The 20,561-nt window shown below is 39.6% G+C and overlaps 1 protein-coding gene across 5 annotated transcripts; it reads right to left on the bottom strand.

Moving 5' to 3' along the window:
* Positions 1–592: 592 nt before the first annotated feature.
* LOC116862906 (ubiquitin carboxyl-terminal hydrolase 1) lies at positions 593–13,147 on the bottom strand. 5 transcript variants are annotated; one of them, XM_032850354.1, is made up of 9 exons: positions 12,353–13,147; positions 9,932–10,173; positions 8,450–8,570; positions 7,815–7,919; positions 7,116–7,276; positions 5,148–5,839; positions 4,335–4,505; positions 3,492–3,693; positions 593–2,563 (listed from the first exon to the last, which is right to left on the bottom strand). In XM_032850354.1, the coding sequence occupies exons 2-9, from the start codon at positions 10,099–10,101 to the stop codon at positions 1,828–1,830; spliced, it is 2,358 nt and encodes a 785-aa protein (XP_032706245.1). In that variant the 5' UTR covers positions 10,102–10,173; positions 12,353–13,147; the 3' UTR covers positions 593–1,827. The 5 variants fall into 5 exon arrangements, with proteins under 5 accessions (XP_032706245.1, XP_032706244.1, XP_032706247.1 ...); XM_032850353.1 differs by having other exon boundaries at positions 9,932–10,170; XM_032850356.1 differs by having other exon boundaries at positions 9,932–10,170; positions 12,712–13,147.
* Positions 13,148–20,561: the final 7,414 nt, after the last annotated feature.

Genomic DNA, 20,561 nt, shown 5'->3' with positions numbered 1-20,561 from the left:
TGGAAATTCATTAAAACAAATACAAGGTAACAAATATTCTCTCCTCTTAAGGGCAAGGGATGGGGGAGGTATATATAAAGGAGAGAATATAAAGTAATCCTTAGGTCATTACTTACTAGATTATATCATGTAAGAGCTTGGAATATGTCACATAAATCTCAGTGACAGTATCAAGAACTCTAGAATTTATATAATTGTGATTTAATTACCGTGCAATAGTTTTCTGACTTGAATAAAAACAGGCTTCCTCTGAGAACAATCGTATGATACTGAACACTTCCTTACTTTCCACATGCTTCAGTTTTCTTAAAACTTTCTCCTATCAAGAATCTATACCAATAGTTCTTGGCTCTCTCTTGAGTATGAGACCCAGGCTATATCCTGGAACTACTCCATCAGAAGCTTATGAGTAGTGTTCAGGGCTTTTGCATTTTAAAAGTTCCATTAATGATTCTTACTCTATCAGAAACTTAAAGGTAGTGTTCAGGGCTGTTTTCTTTTTAAAAGTTCCATTAGTGATTCTGAATGTAGAATGAGGTGAGAACCATGACATTTTATATCACACCATCCTGTGGAAGAACAGAAGACATGATTTAACTGTGGGACTAATTTATTAGTTGACAGGTACTCTTATTTGTTGAAATGGGGGTATAGAAGTGTTACTCTAATGGCATTATATATTCAGATTTTTTTAATGTCTTAAGCCATAAGGTAACTGATCATTTACCAATTTAATATACATTTAGAATGAAAATTTAACATTTTTGTGTGTGCACAAAGCATCATCTTTACGGATTCCATAAAGTTACGTCTACTTTAAAGGACTACTAGAATGCAGTTTTTACTATAAACTTAAATATGACAACATGGATGGACTAAGCAGTTTCTCCTATTTGAAAAATCTCTTCACCTCCAACTATCACAGTATTATTAAAGGTAATTACGCATGTTTATTCTCTTCTAGGTATGTGTGTGTATATATGCACATATTATACATACACATACATTTTCTTACAAGAACTCAGCTACAATTATTAAAAAATAGGCAAGTAAAAAAATTTGAGTTGTATACATAGTTGTTAAGCAGTTTAAATTTTATTGACCTCCCGGTTTTTAAAAAAAAGTTAAATTTAAGGTCATACCTCTAAATTTGATATACTATATATACAGATCGTGCAGAATATGACTATGAAGAGATACAAATTAGTCCATGCCCAAGAAGATTTACTAGAATACAGAATCATTTTCATAAATACATATAAAATTCTTGTGAAGATAAAAGGGGACTAGCTGTCCAGATTTTCTGAGATACTTTTCAAAGTGATTCAAGGCACAAAATATACACTACTGTGAATACACACATATTCCAGACTTTGTGCCTCTAAATACAACCCATTAAAGATTTGGCTTCATGACTTATAAAACTAAATGTACTGAATGAGATTCTGCTTCTTAGCTGAAAAACCACAAGACCTATAAACATCATATAATTACTCCAAAATATGGAGATACAAATACAAGCACTTTATTTTAAAAAGCAAACACAAAGATAGGTGTAAATTCAAAAGTGTTTAAATGCTTCCCATTTGAATAATTCAATTAAGAACCTATACAAGTTTGTTTCCAGAAGCTAATGCATCACTAGTCTCTACTATGAGAAATGAATTCTAAAAATTAACATGGTTTTCAGTAATTCAAATTTCACTATATAAAAACCTAGAGAGACCAATAATATCCAATAGCTTCAAAAGATAAGCTAGACTCTGATGTAATCAACTTTACCAGCTTTTGTCCAGGTCTGTTTAATATATACATAAGGAAAATACTCTATAATTTCTTATAAAATAGCAAATAAGGAGTAGATGTAGGAGATGTAGAAGGGGAAAGAGAATTCAGAAAGTCCTTCTCTTCTGTAACTTTTACTTCAGAATCATCAAAAAGTAACCACTTCCCCTCATACTCCTTTAAGCTTTGCACTACATATGAAATTTTGTTCTCAAATCCACTAAAGTTAATGCCTGTTTGGTCACTGGATTCCTTGTCTGTATCAAATTCATGGGTCCCATTAGTATTGTTAGTCTCAGAATTTCTATTTTCAGCAAATGCTGTACTGGCAACTTTATCAGGATTAGATGCTTTGTTGTATAGCTCATAATCTGCTTTGCTCTTTTGTCCTCCGAGAAGTCCAATAGCTTCTACATTTTTTTTGTTCAAAACTTTACTTGGCTGTGTATTTCCACTGACTCTAATTGACACTTCTTCATCATCATAATTTTCAACCACACCCCTTGCTTCCTCCTCATTCAGTGGTTCTGGCTTACCTATTTCACACATTTGGTCGATCACAAAATTTCCCTTATCTAGCTCTAAACTGTTAAGGTCGGTGACTTTAACAGAAGCAGTGTAATGCCCACTACTGATGGTAATGCCACTGTGCATCACAACTGCAAATAATCCATAGCTGTCGTTGGTTGGCTTTGTGCTCCATTCTTCTAGTGACAGTTTAAGAGGTGTCAGTAAAGGAGTGTTGATCTTGGAAAGTCCACCACCGTAACAATCAAACCTTTGGAAGGAAAGAAAAAAAAAAGTTTTCTGTAATTCCACTTTATATATATTCAGTTTTACCCCCAAATGTGAAACCAAGTAGATGTCTGAATGGCCCTTAATATTTAGTGCTTATACAAACATAAAAACCAGACTCTAATTTTTTATAGTTAAATGTACACAAAGAAAAACTGAAATGAGTGCTAATATTCAGCTCTTTCTGTGAAGGATATAAGGCATTCTCCCTTTCATATTCTTTACTTTTCTAATTTTGTACAATGAGAAAATCAGTTTTTTAAATGCCATTTTAACTTTAAAATCCTTTATAGTTTAGTAAGTAATTTTAATATGGAGGCTTTCACTACCAAAATTTGGAAACAAAAATAAATAGTAGCAAAGAAATTATCCACAGAAAGAAGGCACTAAGTGTCATCTTCAGGCATAATAAAGTGTGTAGAGAGTTAGTAGGCAGCTCTCATAATTTCAAACAATTCATTAACATGTATATATGTCATGAAGATACTTAGATTTTCAACAAGAAGAGAATCTCTCATTCTTGAAAGAACTAGTTTGACTCCTGGCTTACCTTGAAAATGAAACTATCTTGCCTTTTCCTCCCCTCAAAAAAAAAAAAAAACTTAATGTTATATAAAATCTGCTGCTTTAATCAATTCAACTTGAAACTGTTTGTAATAAGGAATGAAGATTAAAAGATGTGGGAAGAAATCCTAGAATATGTATTTACACCAAAAGGACTTAAAATGATGCATTTTTATAAGTTAACTCTTAAAAGCAGAACAGACTTTTCTAAGGTAGTCTTTATAAATTACTTCATTTCAGTAGTTTATATTATGCTATTACGCTTTTTTGTTACTATTATAGTATTTTGAACAAAACTTCTTATAGCAGCTCATTTTTTTCATATAGCTTTTATTTATAATACTCACTCCAAGCCACTAGCAGCAAAGCACTTCAAATGAATAGTTATAACTTCAGGCATTTTGTCAAACAAAAGACTTCGTTCGGCTTCAGTATAATGATGGCAATTTTCACAGAAATATTTATCTTCTCCTACAATCCTCTCCACTGAAGCAAACTGTGAAATTGCCCATCTCAGGGTCTTCATTTCTGTTTTTGGCTCTGGAGAAACTATATGAGAGAATTCCTTTCACTCACAAATGAAAACCTCTCAGACATTTAAAAATTAAACATGTTCCATATTCAAAATTAGCATGATTTCAATTGACTAATCCTTTTAAATGATAAAAACATTCCTTTGAATTTCAGAAACTTTTAAGTTCATCCTCAACAGTATATATATTTTTAAAATATTTATATTTGAGAAGCCAAAGTATTGAGGTGATAGGGACAGCAAAATGAGAATAACCTACTTTCTGAGTGTTAAGACATAGGCTTTAGTTCAGCTATTAATTTCTGATACCTGAACAGGTAAAGCCAGTCTTCTGATCACTTCCCAGATCCTTTCCCTACTTTTTGTTGTTTTATACTAAACAGTGGCTCAGATATGTAGCTCAAAGACTAAGATACCCAAGAGTTATTAAAGCATTTCATTTTCCCACTACACACATCAAAATAAAGATGCCAACAATTTTCCAAATGCTATTAACAAGTGAATCTATATGAGCAGAAAGACTTTATTACACCAGAGACAATTAAAAGCCAGCTCTTTTTCCCCAATAATTATACAAGCTACTATGAGACCGTGTTTTGTTGAAGAAAACTGATTACATGATCAACACAAGTCCATACAAGACTCCAATTCTGCTTACTTTCAGAACTCTCCTCTACTTTGGAAAGCTCATCTTCTTGTACTGGTACACTGATGTCCTGAAAATCTTCTCTTCTTTCTGTTAAACTTTCACATTCTAAGCAACGAGTCCTCAAAACCAGCTGACCTTGAAATAATTTCTCTACTAGCTCAAAACCAATTTGCTCTGCACCTAAAAAAAAAAGGGGGGGCAGGGGGTACTTTTCAGCATAGCCCACATAACCAATAGTTCAATTACAGCGTAAACTTGCTTATTAGCATTAAGAGGTGCCTTACTCATGAACTCTAAATTCCCTGAAAAGAAAACTATAATTCATCTTCAAAACTATGTCATTTTAATTCCCTTCCCAAAGACATTCCTATAGGAATAACCCCAAAGTACAACACTGTTGGTAAAACCCTTAACCATGTCAATACTACACATATTTGTGAGGTCTGCATGAAACTAGGTAGAAATCCAGTTTGAGTACACTATAACTACTAAAGTTCTCTAAAAATGTATTTCACTAAATGCAATTTCTCAAGTTTATTATCAAGTACTGCTTTCAGAAGGAGTTAAAATAATTCTCCATTAAAATATATCGAACTCCTTGTTTATAAAACATAAATTAACATTACCCTACATTAACATCACCTTAAGATTAATAAGATTTATACACACACATCTAAACAGTGGTTAAAACATAATTCATGTTGTTAAAATTTCCTCTTAAAACTTGAAGCAGATTTACATTGTACATGTATCTAAGAACATTACAGTTCTGCAGCTATTAATCCTCCTACCTATCAACATCTAAGAATAAATTATACTGACCTTTGTTTATGGGCTTAACTTCATTAACATTAACAGGCTTAACATTATTCCCCGGAGACTCAAGTTCACAACCATTAGTTGTGTTATCATTTTCACACTTCCCCAAGTCCTCTTCAAGATCATATTCATTTTCTTTCAACTGTCCTTTGGATCCCTGGTTGGTTGTTATTTTCCCCAGACTACAGAATTTAGAAAGAATGCTGGGTTGCTTAGCTGCAGGCTTTAACCAATTTATTTTAACTCTTGATTTCTTTTGTGAGGGTCTTGCACTTTCATTTTCAGAAACATACTTGGGGATTATTTTAGAAGGAATCTCTAATGTATCACCGGTAGCTTTCCTTTTTGATCTGGTTTGTCTCTGGTTCTCTTCCAATGACTGGTGTTCCTTGGATACTTTAACTTTCTTCTTCATGTTGCCAAATTCAGTGTCATTTTTTCTTTTCCCATTTCCTTTTGCGAGTTTTTCTTTATAGTCTTCAGAATGCCTCAGGTTGTCCATCTCTATGCTGTTAATACCACTCATTTCCTCTTTCTGATGAGGTTTTTCTTCTACCTTAGTAGATAATTCTACCACATTTTTTACTTCTTCTTTTTTTAGGAGTTGGCATGTTTCTTGAATGTTTCCCAAAATACATTGTAATACTTCCTGTGCATCATGCTGTAGATATCCTTCATACATAGGGTTGAGTTCCCTATAAATAAAAATTTCCATTTCATCTATTCTAGTTTTAAAGATAGAATACAAAAACCCTTTCTATAGAGAAATTAATTCCTTTAGAGGGATATCAAATTATCTTTAAAATCTTACCTTTTATTCAACTAATTTGAAACTTACCTAAACTTATAAAAGTAAAAATAAATTTTACCACAAATACTTTTATCTTCTTCTAAATACTAGTAACAGCTAGTATACATATAGTTTACCATATAGCAGGTTTTACTCAAAATGTTTATGTTAGATATATAAAACCTAATTCTAACAATAATCCTATAAGGTAAGTACTACTATCACCCTGATTCAGATAAAGTAGCTTGCTCAAAGCCAGGATTCAACCCTGCTCTTGGCCAGCATGCTATACTACCCTGCTCATCAGCAAACACAGAACACTATATTTACGCCCTGGTTTTTGTTTTTTTGTTTGTTTTTTTTTTTTTTTTACTCACACACCCAACACAAAGCTCAAACTCAAAACCCCTAGAGTACAAGATGCCTGCTCTACCAACTAAGCCAGCCAGGTAGGTGCCCCACCCTAGGTCTATTCTTAAACTAAAGATTTACCCTAAAACATACAGATAAAAATATTTTATATACTGGATAAAGTTTCACTTAAGACAGTACAAAGAGGGATGTCTGGGTGGCTTAGTCGATTAAGCATCTGCCTTCCATTCATCAAGCCCCACACTGGGTTCTCTGCTCAGCTGGGAGGCTTCCTCTTCCTCTCTCCCTGCTCATGGTCTCTCTTTCTTAAACAAACAAAAAAGAAATCTAATCCAGTTAATAGTTCTGCAAGTCCATACAACAAAACTGGATACTTGCAATTTACAGTTCTTATGCATAATATATTCTGAATAAAAACCTTTAATTCCTAATCTGAAATTTCTTAGGACCAAATATATTTGAGAAATCCAGTAGTTTTCAGATCAAAAATATAGCACTTAAAGATTTTTCACCAACATGACAGGACAGTATCCCATAATTAAACTACTATTTCTACAGAAAAATGTATGAATATTCACTTTATAAATAAGAATAAAGACTATAAAAAGCCTCCTACCGATTCAGATCTAATGACTTTATTTATACCAAACTTACCAAAGGAATGTCTAATCTCCAGAGCCTCTGAGATACTAGGGAGTAGATCTGTAGTTTCTGTTTTCCTTGCCCTTTATTCCCTCATGTATCACTCTCCTCCAAAGAGAGCAATAAGTTGCTAACATGGAATCCTAAAGTTTTATTAAAGGCTATACCTGAGTGTGTTAAGCAGTCGCCTTGGCTGAGTAGCAAGTTCATCAGTGTATTTATCTGGATTTAAGAGAAAGCTAGCCTGAAGCTGTTCAACTGAAATGATCAAGGACTGTAAGCTGCATATTAGTTCATAACTTGCCAAAGAATCTTCTTTGCAATTTCCCTGTCAAAAAAGAAAGCCACAAGCCATTAAACAAATTAAGTTTGTTCCCCCTTCTTTTTCTCACTAGCCAATATTAGCTTTGCTAAATTTCATTATTAACACTAATTTTGCAGAGGTATACAAATAAATTAAAAATTTTTAAGAGTATTTTTTGATTACTTTGTTTGGAAGAGAATGGTTTTCTGATTGACTAAGTCCAAGGCTTCTTTATATTTACATAAATTTTAAAAGTGACTACTTGAAAACAGTAGGTTAAGTAGCAGATGGTACAATGGTATGATAAACTGTTGACTGTGGCATATAAATGACAGTGTTTATGCCTAAGCAATAACTAGAGGGCAGGAGAAAACATTGTAAAAGGTGATAATGTAGTTAGCTAACCTACAAGAATGGGGGGAAAAGCCTTTCTGAAAACAAAGGATACTGAGAAATTTATTTCTCAGTTATCCTCCTCCCAAATCTTCTCTGGATCTATTACTTTTTCATTTCTAAGCAAGTGAATTTCCACTACTTTACTTTTCATATATTCTTTTTTTACCTTATCTTTTTGATTGGTTTCATCTTTTAGGGCTTCTTTCTTCCTTGAAATAATGTTAAATAAGTGCTTCACTCCAGATTTAAAACCAGGACAAAAATATAATACCTATAAAAAACAAGAATGTCTGAGTGTTTATCTGCATTTTTGGTAGAGCACTTTTAAATGTGCATTAGTTAAAATTCTGAGATTAACATATCAAAAATTGTTTTCTATTTCATCATTGTAGCCAGCTGTCTACCCTCGCTGGCATCAAAGCACTGAGGCTGGGCACATACTACTAAGACTTATGGTTATAGGGTACAACATAAAGCAGAGTTCCAAAGGTTAAAATTTTTATCACCAGAGCACTAGGAATCAAGCACAAAAACTAAGGCTTTGGCATCTTCCAAGTAACCAAAGTCAATTCAATTTTGTTATCCCAATTTCATCTAATGTATTACTTTCTCTCACCCCAAAGGAAGCTGGTAACATACAATTTAGAATCATTACTTTAACCCATTCCAGTTTATTTACAATCAAAGGCAAAGACATGGACAATTAAAATACTCCCAATAATCTGAAATTCTCAGAACATTAAATATGACATCATGCTTTGCCTACTAAAGCTTTATTATAGAGCAAAACCATCAATTTACCTGAAGTATACTATTAAGATAACAAGTATTGCCGAGATTATTCAGTCCCACAAATGGTAACAAGTTTTCTCTCTTCTCACAGTTTACAGGTGAGGACTGTGCTGCAGGAACAACTTGATCACTATTAAGTATAGAGCAGAGAAAGGTTTTATGAAGTGTAGTATCTTAAACAGAATGGAAATAATACCTGCTTAGATTTAGTCTTTTCCCAAAAGTTGGATGAGCTGAAAAGCACGTGGACTTTATTCAGTTGACACTTGAGGAGAAAAAATCTGTACAGGTGCAAATACTGCTACCTACCCAGAATAAAAGTTTTACAAGCACTTTAAAAAATATCATACACAACAAGCCTCTAAAGGATTCCATCATGAAGCTGTTAATCCCATTTCAGAGAGTAGAAAAGTGAATTTGGTACTGTGATTAATGAACCCTACATGACATTTTTAAAAGTAGTCTAACTCTTGGGAGCCTGGGTGGCTCAGTCGTTAAGCATCACCCTTCAGCTCAGGTCATGGTCCCAGGGCCCCGCTAAGCAGGAAGCCTGCTTCTCCCTCTCCCATTCCCCTGCTTGTGTTCCCTCTCTCGCTGTGTCTCTCCGTCAAATAAATAAAATCTTAAAAAAAATAAAAAGACTAGTCTAACTCTCAATAAAAACCTGGGAATAAGCTATGACCGTATCTAGGAGAGGCAGTATACCTAAATGAGGTTCTGTTAACAAAATTAAAAGGTAAGGGTCTATTAAAGAGAATCACACAGTTGTCCTTCACTTTAAAACGAATTGTTCAAGTTTCTAATTCTTTAACCTCACTTTAACAAATAGTAGGTCCTCACAGCATTTTTATTTATTTTACAGTTGCTGTTTACTACTCTAGCCCCTCAAAGTGTTTTAAACATAAGAGTCAACACATCCCCTAAACTGATTACTGGTAAATATTAGGAAATTACACAAGACCAAATCCAGTTTAGTCATATAGCAGTACACCTATTTGTTGAATAATGACCTAGTATAGACTACAACTAGAACAATGGTATTAAAGTATTCCATTTTGTTAAGATCTCAGTCACTGAAGGATTTATTTGCATAAAGCATTTCTTACTTTTAAATTTATCTTAAACTGGCAACTGTACAACAGGTTTGATAATTCATACCTATTAGGAATGACTATAAAGTTTAGATATCTCAAGAACTGTTAAGTCTTCTGAACCCCACACACACACACACACACACACACACACACACGTATTTCTTTACCCTTTACACAGAATGTGTTATACTATAAACAAGTTTGAATTGAAAGATAATTTAGCCAACACATAGTTCTCCAAATGAATCTGATTAGCTAATATGTTTGTCTCACTACTGTGTGTTTTTGCCTTCAGAGACTATCAGGTCAGAATGTCTGGAGATATGAAAGTTCACTGCTGCTTCACTGATAATGGAATTTTTAAAATACAGAAATAGACTTAAAATAAGATACATACATTTCAGATCCTCTATATTCAGAAGCCTTTTCTTCATTTTCTTGAGACTCTGTGAAATCCAAGGCTCTCTTAGTTTCCTTTTTCTGAAAAAACTTCAAGGAAAGTCTGTTTTTCTTTGAGGGGCTACCTCTTGAAAGCCCATTACTTTCAGTAGGTATGACACCAGGCATTTTCTCTTCAAATCCCAAGGAGTTGACAAGAATTAATTTATGTAAGGATGTTGTAATCACCAATCATATCTGTTAATTGCAGAGAGAAGATTTCATTACTTTCCAGTTTATCTGCTGGAAATATTAATTTTGAAAATTTACTAAGGAATGGAACTAATTAGAACTTCACATTTGAAAACCCATTTCTTAGCCAATAAAAGGCACTCGATGCTTACTGCTTAAACGAAGGCGCTTGCCATTTGTCCGTAACTTTCCTAAACAAGAAAAAATATGAGATACTGAACTTTCATAAGTCTACTAGATTAAGCCACATCACAAAATAACCCCATTTTAGTACATCTACAGTAAAATAGTCTTGAGTAAAAAGTTAATTTTTATTTTAGCTTATTCAGAAAACACTGAGCAACAACCATCTCTAATTCTTAAGTACAAGGGGAGAAAGAGAAAGGGATGAATGGGAAGACAACAGTGCTCAGAGTGAATCAATGAGTCTTCCAAGGTCTTTTCTAGTTATATGAATACATGAAATGAATTCTTTAAAAAAGCTTCTTTAAGGTGTAATTTACACAAGTCACTATGCTGTACACCTGAAACTAATATGAAGTTATGTGTCAGCTATACTCCTAATTAAAATATAATTGCATATAAGCAAAGGCATACATCTGATGTTCAGTTATACCTAAAAACTTGAGTGAAAAGTAATAAAACATGTGTAGCTGGGATAGTGGTGTAAAGAATTGCTGCACTTTGTGCAGACCAACTTTTTACGCACTAAACACAATACATTACTGATTTTCCAAGCACTTTTTAAAAAACTATAAATTTTTTTAATGCTGCTCAGAGTAGAAAAAAATTTTTGACTTTTGCAACCTTTTTTTTTAACTTGTTAAAACTTCTGAATGAAAAAAAAACTCTAGCAGTACTTGTGATAGTTACTTTATACACCCATCCTACTTTCATTAAGATATCTGGGGGGAAATTATCTGACTGGAATATTAGAGCACAAAAGCTCGACAATGACTTTCAAATACACAGTAATAGAAGGAATAGATAACAAAATTCACTCAAACTCCATCTTTACTAATAAGCTAACAATAATAAACTAATGCTCACTAATAACCATTTCATAATAAGATCGGCTGCCACTGATCTGGGAATTTGCAACTTTGAACTCAGTAGTGAAACCACATTTTTGAGACAACTCAGAAGTAACTGGAAAGTTGACCAATTTCCCCATCCCCCCTCCAACTCAATTTACCCTCCTAGCCACTTAATGCTACTGATGGAAAGCTATCACGACGATAAACCAGCTTGCACCAAGTTGTCAGGGATCTCTAAGCATTAACGATTCTTGTCAAAGGTTTTTCTTGGGAGCCAATTCTTAGATATAATGGAAAGTGTATTCTCTAACCGGATTTAAGTACACATTAGAAAAAACTGAGGACGCAGCTGAAATAACGGATAAATCCTAAGCAATAAACCCTCCTGGCTCCCTCAAATCACTCACATTTGACATCATTGACAATGTCACATTTTTACCAGGTGCCGTATGTCACACCACTTCTTGCTCCTGGCTTTCCTTAAGTCTAAATCAAATTTCGCAGAAAACAACAAACCGAGCATTAACTGCTCTTGAAAAAATAAATGACAATATGAACATTCAGTTTCTAAATTAGTTTTAAGTTTTTCCCTTTGCAAGACGACACGACTTAATTCCAATTTTTCAGGAAAAACGTAAAACAAGGATAGCATCCTCGACAAAGGTTTAAAACACGTGGCCTTCTAAATACTTCCAGAAATACTCAAGAGTGCTCGATAAAATTTGTCAATACCCACACTGGACAACGTTGAGTGGAAACACTTGCTTCAGACCCCGCACCGGGAACACAAAAGTGGAGACTAAGCTGTGCTGCCGTGCGTGCCCGTCAGACACGGCCCGGGCCCGGCGGGAGGTTGGCCGGTGGCGGTGGAGACTCCGGCCCCCCTCGCCCGTGGAGCTGGCCTATTTACGCCCAGCCCGCACCTGCCTCCCCGAACCCCTGCGGCGGCAGGAGAGGCACCCTGCCCCCGCCACACACACACACACCGGTGCCCTTTCGGCTGGCAGCTCGGCAAGGGCGCCGCAGCCAAGTGGTCCTGGCGTCTCCCCCGCGGCGCCGACACCGGGGTCCCAGGTCAGAGCCCCTCGGGAGCCCGCCGAACTTGCCTCGGCACCCAAGCTCCGGCCCCTCCTCCCCAGGCCCTCCCTTACCTGGTCATGGCCCAAAGCGAGGTCCGCGGCGGTGACGCCCCGAGTGCAGCCGGGATGGGTGTGGGTGCGACAGGTGAGACCCTGCCCGGGGCCCCAAGGGCCCCGGACCCAAGGTAAAGCTGGCCGGATCGCCCTCCCCACAGGGGAGTGACCATTCGCTCTCAAGAGCGGGAATCCGGGCTGCCGCTCGGTCCTGCCCTGCGCCGGCACCAACTACATCCCGGGAGCGACGCCCGCCCCCACCCGCCACCGCCCCGGGATGGCAAGGAGCACCAGAAGTAGCCCCGTTGGCCCAGCGCCTGAACCGCTAGGGTCTTTCCCACTCCACCACCGAGGGGAACTTGGCGCGTTTTCCTCACTCTCAGGACCCCCGTGTTTTAGCCTCCGCCCGCGCCAGCACTGCGATTGGAGGTGGCGTCCTTCGAAAGTGCCGGTTCTAGTCGCCACGCTGCAGAGACGCGAAAGGCAGGAGCCGCCTCGCGACCGCCGCTCGCCCCCCTGGTACGCACGGGCTCGGGAACCAGCTGGAACGGTAGTTTCCCCAAGATCCTAACGGGTTCTGCAGTTTCAAACAGCGCAGGCAGCGTCACGGGCAGCTCGCGCGGGTCCTCGCCGAGGGCGCGCGCTAGGTGCTGGAGGCCTGGCTGGCGGGCTCGAGCCTCACACCCTTTTTTTTTTTTTTTTTAACCATTCGTGCGCGCGAGTTGAGGAAAAGCGTACGGGTCGGGAGACGGGACAGGGAGAGGATGGGACGGTCTCCTTCCCCGAGAAGACGACGCTAGATGCTCAAATCCACCAATCTGCGATGAGAAATCCCCAAAACCTTGCCCCTCCCACCACCACCCAGGAGGAGCCAATCACAAGTACCTAGATAAAAGGCAAGTGGGTGGGCGGAAGAAGACTGTCTAGCCAATACCAAAAAGAAGAGAGGAGAACTCCACCAATCATTGCTAGATATGCAAAGTACCCTTCAGGAGCTGCCCCCTCCTTCCGCTCTGATTGGCGTTCGAGTGCGCGCTTTCGCCGCCGACTGTTAAATCTGGCTCCGCGTTTTGTGAATCCTCGACGATGGGACGCCTCGGAGGGTGCGGTTTCCGGAGTGAGGCCCTCACAATAAGTCCCGCCCCCCTTTCTTGCGTACGCACTCGGGCGGGGTTACTAAGGGAGACTAGTTTCGGAAAATGGCTGACGGGTGTGTTAGGTGCTCGGCGCCTGTGCTTTCTGACTGGAATCGCAGTCCCGGCCGCAGGGCCCAACAGAAACCGGAGCTGCTACGGATAAGAGCAAAGTCTCAACCGTATACTGTAGCGCTGAGGCTCCTTCCTCAGCCCTTCCATGCCTCATTTTCTCCCGTTTACCCCTTCCCTTTCTCGGCCAGACAAGGAAAAGAAGAGATCATGTTTTAAGACCCAGCTCTGGCTGGGGGAGCTAGAGAGGGTTTCTGCGCGAGCCCTTATTAGGACTCAGATGCGGCAAGGCAGGCTCTACTTGGTTTTTGTTTACCTTTGTTGGTATGCTTACCTTAGTGAGGTGACCTCACAAAGCAGGTAATGCAGTTAACACAGGATAAGTTCAAATTCATTTAATCAAGCATGATTTTAGGTGCCTAGTATGGTGCCAGGCATGCATTTTTCAAGGCGCTGTGGACACGGTGTGAATGAAATACATTTCCCGCTCCACAGGAACTTTACATTCTAGAGCGGGGCGGAAGTTAAACTAAAATGATGGGAAATAATGAGTGGTAGGTAAAGGAGATTAAGAGTGGGCTGTTCTAAATACAATAGTCTGGAAAGACCTCTCAGTTGACATTTGAGCAGAGAGCTGAATGAGAGTGAAACCTGGAGGAATCTCAGGGAAGAATGGTTCAGGCAAAGAGAACAGCAAGTATAAAAAAGTCCTCAAGTTTAATGTGCTCGGTGTTTGGGACAGAAGCAGGGAAGCTAGGGTGCTTAGAGCACATTGAGTCTAGATGTGATGATTGTGGGAAATGAGGTAAATAACGTCAGCAGGGCTCATTAATCAAGCAGGGTGAGGAAATGGAACGGAAGTCATTGGATGGTTTTGAGCTGGGGAGTGGCATAATTTGTAAATTGGCTGCTTGTGGTGGATAGACGGTTGACCTTCAAAAGTGCAAGCAGAAAGGTTAGCTAGGAGACTGTTCCACATACCCAGGAAATAAATTATTTGGCTTGGAATAAGGTGGTAGCAGTGGAAATGTTGAGAACTGGTAGGATTCAGGATATAGTCTGAAGTAGAGCCAAAAGGATCCACTGATGAGTTGTAACAAGAAAGAGACAAAATGACAAGGATTATTTTTCCCCCAAAGCAACTGGATAGTGGTTGGTCCTTGCTGAAATGGGGAACATTAAGGTACTAGTGGGTTTGTTGTGAGGGTCTATTGTTCTTGCACACTAAAACTAAGATGCCTACTTTACATACAGAGAAGATGAACCAACAGATAGTTTGGAGCTGGAGGAGGGGGGGATTTGGATCAGGGGATATAAATCTATTAGGAGTTACCAAATGATATTTAAAACTACAAGACTGGAAGAAATCACCTAGAGTGGACATCTTTTTTTTTTTTTTTTTTAAAGATTCTTATTTATTTGAGAGAGCATGAGCGAGGAGAAGCAGACTCCCCATGGAGCTGGGAGCCCAATGTGAAACTCGATCCCGGAACTCCGGGATCATGACCTGGGCCGAAGGCAGTCGTTCAACCAACTGAGCCACCCAGGCGTCCCTAAAGTGGACTTGTTTATCCTAAAAACTCTGCAGGGCATTAATGACCTCTTCCCTTGCCAAGCCAAGAATCCTAAATCCAGGTAACTGCCTTGTAATTTTCTCACCTTAGAATCAATACCCTTTCCAAATACTCATTTTAAGAGTGAGACTTCAAAGCTCCTAATCACTGAATTTTTACAAAGAACAGTATGACACACACAGCAACTCTGAGCTACGTAAAGAGAAATTAATACTGCTATCACTTGGTAAAATAAGCTCAAAGCTAGGGCGTGAGCTGCTTTCAAGGGATTGAGAATTCCCTATTTGAGCGCAGAAAAGAAAGGACCACAACTCATTCTGAAGTCAGTATAATGTTGATAACCAAAATAGACAAGGACAGAACTAAAAATACAACTATAGGTCAGTCTTTGTTTGCCATTGTGTATCATGTACTGGGGTGTCTCATTCTCTAGTATTAGCAGAATCGTTGCTACTTTCAAACTCTACCAGGACAGATAACCAATTCTAGTTTCCTATTGTAATTTTCCTTATTCTCTCAACTGACTGAGCTACCCAGGCCCCCCTGTGCTTTGACTTAAAGGTACAGAAGTGTTGGGTTTTGGGGCAACTGGGTGGCTCAGTGGATTAAAGCCTCTGCCTTTGGCTCGGGTCCTGGATTCGAGCCCCGCATCAGGCTCTCTGCTCAGCAAGGAGCCCGCTTCCCCCTCTCTCTCTACCTGCCTCTCTGCCTACTTGTGATCTCTGTCAAATAAATAAATAAAATCTTTAAAAAAAAAAAAGAAGAAGAAGAAGAAGTAGTTTTGGGTTTTTCAGCCCTTCCAAATTATGGAACTCTTAATCCACTTAGATTATAGGCAGAGTTTCCCTCTTAGCAAAGCTGTATACCTTTCCATCCCTACTTGCAGACTGACTAGCTCTGGCCTGAGCTAATCAAAGAACTTTGGTGAAACTGGTGAAAATTTAAAGCCAGCAAATTAAGTTTATACCTTTTTCCAATTATTTCCCCTCGTGCCACAAATATCTTGCAACAGGACAACAAGGGTCTCTGCAGTATCCGAGTCTTTACCACACACTGCCAAGTTTCCGCTAAGCCAATACCACATTGAGGTTAAGGCGTGTTATGTGCTGTATGAGTTTATAGGGATCAAATTCTGCATCAGATAGGAATAGGTTAATCTATGAGAAGCAACATTTTTTAAGCATCCTTAGCCAAGATGTACACATTTCCTTATCACATAAACAGAGTGGAGAGGTAGGCGGTGTAGATTAGTGCTGATTCCATGAACATGAAGGACCTAATTTCCTCCATTCTCAACATGTGGCTTCTACGTTACGGTCCAGATAGCTACTTAAGTTCCAGCCATCATGTCTATATTCTAATCAGCAGAAAGGAGGAAAGACAATCCCGCCTCTTCAAACGATACTTCCTAGAAGTTATACACACCATTCCTGCTTACAACCCATGGGCCAGAACTTACTTTATTCTCAGGGCCTGTATGTCCAATAAGTGACCATAATATCAAGAAAGAAGTATACAATAGATGTTGGAGGACAAATATTCTCTCCTCTGCTTCTACCTTCCCGACTAAATAAAAGATTTCCCCAGCTGGGGAAGCAGAAAGTTTAAAAAAAAAAAAAAAAAAAGGTAAGTAGATGCTGCCTAGAACACTTCAAGGAAGGACCTGCTCCCAACCTGCAAGGAGTACTTCCAGTTGTCAGCTCCATCGGGGTCTACTTCAGCTACAGAAAGAAGCCTTGCCCAAGGTCATGCCCTTTCCAACAGCTGATTGCACAAGGCTGGAGTGGAAAGGCTCTGCCATTATGGCCCACCGTGGGACATATGGATTGCAATATTCACTCCAGAGCTTCTGTGCAGGTTATTCAAAGCTTTCTTGTACCCATGGGGTGCCTGGGTGGCTCAGTCAATTAAGCATCCAACTCTTGGTTTCAGCTCAGGTGGTAAACTCAGGGTCATGAGATCCAGCCCCACATCAGGCTCCAGGTTCAGTGCAGCATCTGCCTGAGATTCCCTCTCTCTCTTTCTCCCTCACCCTCCCGCACTGCCACTCCCCCTGCTCATGCTCGCTCTCTCTAATATAAGTAAATCTTAAAAAAAAAAAAAAAAGCTTTCTTAAACTGTATTAAAATTTGACTTCTTTCCATATCTTCTATGTTCTGTCCCAGTGTCTGCTTCCCAAGAACCCTACCTGTGATAACTGACAGCAGGACTGGCTGGAGAAAGCAGGCAATAAGATGCAATCTGGGAGATGGATTATGGACCACCTGGCTGGTAGTAGATGAAACACAGGCAGTGCCAGCACAGCGTGATGGTCTAACTGAGGTGCTAATACGAGATGAATAGAACACTAGAGGTGTGACATATCAGGAATTTGAGACATATAGTAAAAGTAACTGATAAGGACAACAGAATTAGATGACTATTGCTAAGCTCCATTGTTTACAAAAAAACAATGAACAGTTGAGGGTAGGTAATAGGCAACTGCAAGTGAGGAGAGAGCCCCTGTTTGTTGCACACAAAAAAGCTCTCATTAGCAGGGAAAGAGTGGAGAAAGACAAGTAATAAGACCAGACTTTAGAGGGCTTAAAGGATGGTTAATGATGAAAAAATAGCAGGTTTGTTGTGGCAAGGTCAGGGTCATGATTGAGAAAATCTAGCATTCCAACACACGGAGGAGACATCTGCGTGGTGGTCCTGGAGATTTTCATTCCTCAGGCTCCTCAGATGCCTGCAGTGTGGGCTCACTCCTCTCTACTAAGATCTATCCTTTCCTGTGCTAGAAGACTTTGCGGAGGCTTCTAACTGGAAGGCAACATGTTCCCCTCTCCCCCAGCAGACGCCGCCCACCACACACACACACACACACACACACTCACACGCCTTCTGCCACTAGGCCTATAATTAGGGCTGAATCATAGCATAACCTAGTTGGGAGGAACTGTGTCTAATAATGGAGGTAAAGGCCTAGCCAGCATGTACCACCAGTAGCTTGATGGGTAGGCCTGGGACTGGATTCAGAGAGGCCTTAGTCAAGGAGGCCAGACCATAAAATGGGATAGGAAAAACTCTATTGCTGGTGGAGAACTCTCCCAAAATATCTAACATCCTGACAAGGGCCCAAAGAGTTGGTGTGAACTCACTACTGTGATTGCTCCCAGAAACATGGAAAAAAAAAAAACCAAAACCCAAAAAACTAACTAACACTGAAATGCCTGAAGTGCTAGGACAGGTAGGTAGGACAAGACTGGATAAAAAGATTCAAGGAAGTAGGTGTGTTAGAATGGATGTACTATCTACATCATTCTGTTCTGAAGAACAGCCCAGAGGACACCATTTATCAAGCCCACCAGAAATGCATTGGTGCGGGGCACCTGGGTGGCTCAGTGGGTTAAGCCTCTGCCTTCAGCTCAGGTCATGATCTCTGGATCCTGGGATCGAGCCCCACATCAGGCGCTTTGCTAGGCAGAGAGCCTGCTTCCCTCTCTCTCTCTGCCTGCCTCTCTGCCTACTTGTGATTTCTCTCTGTCAGATAAATAAATAAAATCTTTAAAAAAAAAAATTTAGAAATGCATTGGTGCAAAGGGCAGGAATATCACTAAAAAGTCCAGTGGTGGCTCTCTGCAAGTCATGGCTGAAGGTAGCAGAGGCCTCCAGAACCTGGCCCACTGATAGCAATGCAGATGACAGGACCCCAGAGCAATAAAGGCCAAGTGGCAGTGCTCAACTACCAGAAGCTAGGGAATTACAAACATTATAATGTGGACATAACCCACACAGTTATGGAAATGTTTAATAGACCATGGTAACCCTAAGGGCAAAATAGGTAGGCAGCCAACAAAGGTCCTATTTAATTTGTATCAGCAGAAAAAAAATCAAGAATAGCTGACCAGGAGGCTAAGATCCCTCACTCAATAAACTCACCATTCTTTTTTTTTTTTTAAAGATTTTATTTATTTATTTGACAGACAGAGATCACAGGTAGGTAGAGAGGCAGCCAGAGAGAGAGGAAGGGAAGCAGGCTCCCTGCTGAGCAGGGAGCCCAATGCGGGGCTTGATCCCAGGACCCTGGGATCATGACCTGAGCCGAAGGCAGAGGCCTTAACCCACTGAGCCACCCAGGCGCCCCTAAACTCCCCATTCTTTAATCCATTTTCATACCTGAGCTAGTTTACAGATCTGGAATCACTGGCTGAAGAGGTCCTTAGGAGGAAGGGTCCCACTACATTTCAAGTATAAATAATGATTTTCCCAGTTCATCCCCAAAGTATCTTTTTACCTGGGGGAAATGGTACCTGGGGGAAATGGGAATACCCAGACATTTCAAGGACTGTTAGACACAAGGTCTGAATTGACACTGATACCCAGAGACCAGAAGCATCATCATGACCCTGTTTATTAACTTTCCTCTCTCTGCTCCTACTCTAACAGGGTCATGACAAGGTCTAGCTCAGAGTGGGTCTTTTGGGTCTGTTGCCCCACCCAGTCATTTTCCCAGTCCCTAAATGTATAATGGGATTCACCTGTTGGGTAATTGGTACAAATCCATTGGATCCTTTGCCTGTAAAGTAACAAGCCATCATAGTGCAGAAGGCCAAGTGGGGTTCCCTGAAAGAGCTTCCCTTCCCCAGCCAAACATGGCACAGGAAGTTAAAATAATACTGCACCTCAGGAAGGGATCGCTGAAATTAGAGTCAGTCTCAAGAATTTAAAGGACACAAGGTGCAGATTCCCATCATATCTCCATTTAACTCCCCATGCGGTCCTGCAAAAAATAGACGACCCCTGAAGGATGACAGCAGATTACTGTAAAGCTCAACCAGTTACGGTGCACACCGTTCTCGACTGAGTAGATGCGTTCTTTTCTATCCCAATCGTAAGAAAGGATCAGAAAGAGTTGGCATCCCCATAAAACAGTTAAAAGTACACATTTGCAGCATGGCCCAGGGCTATGTTCACATTCCTGTCCTATGTTATGAAATAACCTGAAGTGATCTGGACCTTCTGGAGATCCTGAAGAACGTCACATCATCTACGACATCAATGACCTCCTGCTGACTGGGCAAGATGAGCAAATTATGCTGTAACAAGACCAGGAGAATTAAAAGGCTAAAAACGCACATGCGTGGTGGAAGTGCCGAGAAATGTACAAAAAAAGGCTAAATCCTTACCTTCCTGTCAGGAAGTCGGCAGATAACGGCTGACTAAAAAGCAAGAAGTAGAAACATGAATGTGTCATTTAGATAAGTGGGGATAAATACCAAAGATTCAGCTTAAAGTTGAAAGTAGTTGCCTTGAGGGAAGTGAAGCCTTGCTGGGACAATTTACCTTTTTAAATCCTGTAAAACTTTGAAAAAAATAACCTTAAAGAAATTGTTTCAGTTTCTGTTTAAGTACTGTCAATGAATTATTTGTTCTGATTTCATCCCCTGGGAAATGTCAGAACAAACA

This window comes from Lontra canadensis, unplaced genomic scaffold (genome assembly GCF_010015895.1).
Source record: "Lontra canadensis isolate GAN:19392208 unplaced genomic scaffold, GSC_riverotter_1.0 scaffold374, whole genome shotgun sequence".
Taxonomy (NCBI): Eukaryota; Metazoa; Chordata; class Mammalia; order Carnivora; family Mustelidae; genus Lontra; species Lontra canadensis.
The sequence above is the reverse complement of the archived record's forward strand: the minus strand, read 5'-3'. Positions and strand labels throughout refer to the sequence as shown.

Excerpts from the sequence above, each read along its gene's own strand:
- LOC116862906 (XM_032850354.1), bottom strand. The coding sequence starts at position 10,101 with ATGCCTGGTGTCATACCTACTGAAAGTAATGGGCTTTCAAGAGGTAGC. Across the intron at positions 5,840-7,115 it reads CGACTGCTTAACACACTCAG|GGAACTCAACCCTATGTATG; the intron begins GTATAGCCTTTA and ends TTTTATTTATAG. Across the intron at positions 3,694-4,334 it reads AGTAGAGGAGAGTTCTGAAA|TTTCTCCAGAGCCAAAAACA; the intron begins GTAAGCAGAATT and ends TCTCTCATATAG.